Below are 6,221 nucleotides of genomic sequence, written 5' to 3' on the forward strand. Positions count from 1 at the left end.
AAATTGAAACTGACCCAAGGTAGTTTCATCAAACAAAAACTTTTCACGAAACTGTTTTGGTTTCGCACTTAGGACCGGGTATTTGAGCAAACCTAATATAAAAACCAGATTCGAAACTGCTTCGATTTTTAGTTCAACAACGTTGAAACAAGGTTCGAAATTAGCTTCAAACAAACAGTTTGACAGCAGTTAGGGTGGAGAATGGGTTAGGTTTGGTATCAAGCGAAAACGACATAAGTTGTCGCTTATTTGATTGTTTGAAAATATTTTCTACACTCATCACATTGAGATTCAGGAAGCGGGAGTCCGATCCGGATGAATTTCTGAAATTCCGTTTGGAACCATAAGACTTTTCATTTGAAGTTAGCACTCCTCATCAATACTGTCCATACCATGGCAGTTACAACAAGAGAATAATTGCGAAAAGAGTCATGAGCAAAATTTGAAAGCTGCTCTAAAATTTGTTGCATATATTGTAAACAAAAAATAATATTTTATGACAATAAAACTTAAATAAAAGTTTAATACGCAGGTATTATTTTTTACCAAAATATTATGTTTTACACCAATGAAACCAGAAATGACATCAGTTTTCTCCGAAAAACATTGTGAAGTGAGTACAAAAACCTCATCCTTGTAGACTTTTCAATGTTTCCTAGAGTAAGCACCTCAATTTTACGACCAGAACCTTCTCCATTATCGGTGTCTGAACGGCCACGTTTAAATTCAGAAAATAACTATTCTTTTCGATAGAGCATAGCACGGATAATACTTTTGAATCAATTGCTGAGCTCTTGCAGTATTGTTTTCATCAATCATTGCTTGATAAAGTAATACCCGAAATTATTTTGAATCCTTTGTTTTGAAAATTACATAAGTAGCTTTATTAAATGGCTATCATTTTTTTCTGGTTAATCGAAATGTCAAGTAATTCAACACATAGTCTTTTGAAAGTTGGCACTTTATTAACGTCATATGGGTTCAATAATCATAGCGCCATCTGTGTGTCAGTCACACGACTGATTGAGTAATGTGTTTTTTGGATTTTAAAATGGCATTCGATCGAGTGGATCATGGAATACTTCTGGTAAAACTGATGAGAGTGACTCAGATCATATCTGACAAACCGTTTAGTCCGAGTTGTTAAAATTAGATTGGATTATCAAATCGGTCTGGAGTCTCGCAAGGCAGCATATAACTGTTTTCCATTTTTATAAACGACGTTTCCCTACTGTTGCCACTGGAATGTAAATTCTTCTATGTAGAAGCAGTGATGACATTTCACTTGATTAAGACACCAGTGTGTAAGTTTCATTCCTACACTACGGATGCGTTCGGTGGACACCACACAAAAGAGAAAGCGCACTTCTTCTCAGTGTCCATTAGACAGACTTTGAGTGTGTGTGCTTGTGTTGAAAGAAACTGGTGCCAGAGAACCACATTCTCTTCGCATGAATCGCTCTCACGTGCTCTCACCTGAATACACCCAAGTGAACCCTAGCACGTGATGGTTAGAGCTTACTTTTGTGAACTTCAATTGATAGAAAGTACATCTTGTCTTGCAATGAAAATCTTGCAAGGAAAAACAAAAATTGAACTTTAAATTGTTATTTTTTTTGCTGATTTTGGGTGCCCCACACTTTTTTAACGCAAACCATACACCAGAGAGCTCACCGTGAAAATATCTGCGTCCACCTCAGAGAATTTGAGAGCTCTGCTCTAGCACTTAGGTGCGATTCAGTGCTAGAGGTAAACGAAAATAAACACGTGCACTCATGATGTGTGCACACTTTATACAACAATGGTGTATATATGTAAAAGATAAGAGCTCGACGGTTTTCTTGTTTCAACTAATTATTTTGACTATACTCCAATCCAGCGTAGATTATTTTTATTCTTTTAAATTAACTCGTGCTCGTGCAAAGAAAAAGTCGTATTTTTTAGTTTGTCCAAGCGAAAGAAAAAACAAAATTGTAGTGTATCATTGGTAGCATAACTATCTGTTGTTGAAGTGGGATTTTTAATTGTCAGCACGTCAACGTTGAGTGAGTGATTGCTTTATTGTTTTCAGTACTTGCATTTAAGCTTATTTGAAAAATGAACCGTCAGCACAATTAAATCTCGTCTTATTCACCTACAAATTTTTTACGTTTTATTAAATCGATTCAAAAAATTAGTTTTAAATTGATGGCATGACTCGACGAAAGATATTTTTGTTTTTCATTTTTTATATTTTTATCTGACCTTATTAAAAACATTTTTTGCATTTGGAAACAACTTTCTGATTATAGGAAAATCAGCAGAAATGTTAGTTGAATCAATACCTTTAGTTTCTAACGAATTAGATCTTAGGTTTTATTTTTCGTCACTGCCAACGAGTCACTACCTCTGCCCCGGGCGCAACGTTTCTAGAGAGGTGGCAAACCAATCCTTGGGACCTTTTTTGCCCACCAAACCAACGCAAGTCTTATTTTGCCCCGGGCGCCAAATTTCATCGGTACGTTACTGCGTGAGTGGGTGAAAATAATTGAATATCTATTTGTTGTGAAGTAGTTTTACATTTAAGTGTTTCTGTCTGTCGTATTATACCTAATATTTGTTTTACTAATTTCAGTACAAACTCCTTCGGTCACGATACGCCCGCAGAACTCATCCCCCTACAAGAAGCCTTCGCTGTCCACCAGTTCGTTGACGAACCGGCTGCAGACAGGACCGGCCGTGCAGCATTCCACCGACGAAATCCAGCGGCTCGCTCCGTCCACTTCGACCGAGGAGCTGAACCAGGAGATGGCGAACCTCGAAGGACTGATGAAGGATCTGAGTGCAATAACGGCCAACGAATTCGAATGCTAATATTCGGAGTGAATGCCGGATCGCGAATGAGCCCCAGCTGATACGAGAGCTGACCGAGTGAGTGGGCATGAGCAAATGAGACAAATGTGAGCGAAGTATTCCGGCATCGGGATTTCATCGGAAAGTGATCGAACTATTAGTCATTATTAATTTAGTCGTTTTCGATACACGTTTTATAATAACTGTACTAATTAGGTAAGCTAAATATGTGTACGGGAAGCTCTCTTATTTTCGCTTACTTTCACAATAAGTTTTTGAGAAATAAATTCAATAGCATGAATGTGAAAGACTATCAAAAATGTGTATGCCAAGATAGGGTATTTTCAGCTTTCCATGCTCATTAATGAATGGAATTAGTCTAACTTATTTATTTCTACATTTCAATTGTAATAAAGTATGCCGTACTGTGAGCCAGCCACGATGAGTTTGATTTTACGGTAAATTTTTTCCGTACAAACGTACTATCAAGTAAGATTATTATTATGTACTGTAAATAGAACAAACTAGCAAATAAGGCTTTTCGAACCAATAAGATTGATGTCTCTTTGACTTTTTTTTGTAATATGAAGAAAACAGTTCATTTACAGTTTTAGAATAGTTTATAGATCGAATTTCATTCCCAGTGATTTTTAATTCAAATTTATATATTAGTAAAACAATTTTTAGAGAATTTTTAAACAGAATTGAAGAAATGCATTTACTTTACAGAAAAACAATAGAAGTCTACCAAATCAGTTGGAAATTATTACGTCAAGAAATCACAAACAGATAAAAGCCCAGGGAACAATCATACTAGGAAGAATCATAGAATGAATAATGACAAAAGTTTCTCAGTGCATAATTTTGAAATTTCGTTGGTACTGGATATGAATGATCAAAATCACATCTACTGCCATTTAACATATTTGTTTCGTTCATATATCATTGATTGTACTCTTTGGTTGAATTTATTCTTGCAAGGGAAACTTGAATACACGTCGTGTTGACATCTGCATTTGTAACCGTAATTCCTTATCGCGTATTGTAACGTATTTTATCGCCCAAATCACAACACAGTGATTTTATCATATGTAAAACATCATAAATGTAAATCAAAATATTTTATGTCTCAACCGAAAATGATTTCCATCATTCGTTGATGAATCTAATTGCAGGAATAAATGCATGAAACTAATGCATAATTTATTATCCATTACAAGGTACTTCTTGTCTCTCACCGAATTTACAATACACTCACAAAAAACACCTCACAAACAATACACACTCACACAAAAATTGCCACCATTATCACCTGTTTGTGCATATGAATCTGAGTATTTTACGAATAATTCCAAAAATTTTTATACGTATTATACAAACTATAGTCACGATAGTTGAAGAACCGAAAGAACAGATTTTTAACCAAATGAATGACAGACGATGTAAAAACCAAACGTAACAAAAAATATAAATTCAAACAAGCCTAAATAGCGTTATGGTAAAAGTATATATAAGGAATACGAACAACAAAAAATCAACCTCCTTGAACTTTGTATCGCCTAACAAATCGAAACGTTGGTTTCTGCTATACAAAACAAAACAAGTCGAAATTTGTTTTTTTTCGTACCCCACTGATTGGCTGCTAAAATAGTTAAAACAAATTTTAAACATCGTAACATTAGTCTTCGCCTTTGTACATATATAATTGCTATGCATAAACGGTATCGTCATATTTATTATCGAAATGAAGCTACCCAAAAACCGCACGAAATTTGGCATAACTTCCGCAAAACAGAGCGTGAGAAGTGAGATGGTAACAAATAAAACACAAAAAGGTCACATCAACGGTAAATGACTGCGTGAAAGTAAGAACGCAACAGAAATTATTAGTGTATGGTACGATGTTTTGCTACCTATTGTATTTGTACATTGTATAAGTGAAACAGGAACAAACCACACCAACGATGGAATCGTGGATGGGAAAATAAATTTGAAAAGTACATTAATAACTCCACTAGGTATTAATGAATCCGAAATCTTTGGTTAACCAACAAAGCCCCGACTTCCAGTACCGCATATGGCAAAGAATTTTTCAATTCCAAAAATCCACAAATTCTTATACCAGTCCTCAAGTGTTTTTTGTATAATTAATCACATCCTCTAAATTAATATCGATTGTTACAGCGAAAGATCTACTCATCTTTCATAATGCATGAAACAGAAAAAAAAATCTAAAACGAGTCCCACAAAACACAGGTTTGTAAAATTATGAGTTTTTTTCATGAAATTTATAAAAAGTATACGAGTATGATTATTTATATGAGTCGGATATTAATCAGATATACGAATTTCAACTCTAAAATACAATTCATGTGATATGAACCCGATAATCAAGTCAATTTTTTTTTACAAAAAGCTGTTTCAAGTGCTGATATAAGTCTTGTCTCGTTAGTAGTTAAAATATCAAAATGTTCTAGTAAGTATTGAAAAGGGAAATAATTTAGATACAATATGCATCAGTTGCTTTTCAAGGTTTCATATTAAGGGGCGGGTAGGGTCTAACACTTTTAAAAAAATCATTCATTATTTTAGTAGTAAAACATTTAAAGAATTTTCTGTGAAAATTTCAAGCCTATTGGAACGAAACTCTGGAAGTTATGGACCTTTATCTATGGCTATCCCATTCTACGAAGAAGCAAGAGCTCGGCGCACAGGCCCAAGATTTATGCTTCGATTGACTTCAAAACCTGACAAAACATTCTTGAAATGTTTCGTTATTATAAATTATAAAAGAAAACCTGTTTTAATCCACCTAGTGGTGTAATGATGCTTTTCTCATGTACATATAATATTGTGATATACTATTCAAAATTTTTCTCTTCGATTTTTGAAAGAAACCAAGAGATTGTTTGTGCATTAACTAGTGTAACATACAGAATAAAACAGTGCTTTGATTGCGTAGGTCATCCTTAAGAAAACGAAGTGGGTTCACTATTATATGCACCTCCGGCACTGGAACCCGAGAACCGGTATAATCAAAGTCGGTTCGTACGGCCACCAACTAACATGACGTACAAACTCTACTAGTACGCACTCTAAATGATGATTTAAATGTTTGTTGCATCCGAAAATATGCAGAAATATTTGGTAGGACCATAAGACCTTTCAATTGACCCTAAGATTGAGAATAACGGTTTAGAGTCCAGTTTATAACATTTTTTTACGGTTTTTGTTTCGCCGGTTTAAGTGACAGTGTACAATATTGAACACACTTTACCCTATAATTCCGAAACTGGGAATCGAATCCAGATGAAATTCAGGAATTCCGTATGGGACCGGAAAACCTTTTATTTGAATCTAAGTTTGTGGAAATCGATCAAACCATCGCT

At 34.8% G+C, this 6,221-nt stretch overlaps 1 protein-coding gene across 2 annotated transcripts in view; it reads left to right on the forward strand.

Annotated features, from left to right (window-relative positions):
- Nucleotides 1–4,841, forward strand: part of LOC131438075 (neogenin) — a 306,153-nt gene extending 301,312 nt beyond the window's left edge. For both annotated transcript variants that reach the window (XM_058607871.1, XM_058607872.1), the window contains exon 10: nt 2,615–4,841. In XM_058607871.1, the coding sequence (XP_058463854.1) occupies nt 2,615–2,853 (239 nt within the window). In that variant the 3' untranslated portion in view covers nt 2,854–4,841. The remainder of the gene's footprint in view (nt 1–2,614) is intronic.
- Nucleotides 4,842–6,221: the final 1,380 nt, after the last annotated feature.

This window comes from Malaya genurostris, chromosome 3 (genome assembly GCF_030247185.1).
Source record: "Malaya genurostris strain Urasoe2022 chromosome 3, Malgen_1.1, whole genome shotgun sequence".
NCBI lineage: Eukaryota > Metazoa > Arthropoda > Insecta > Diptera > Culicidae > Malaya > Malaya genurostris.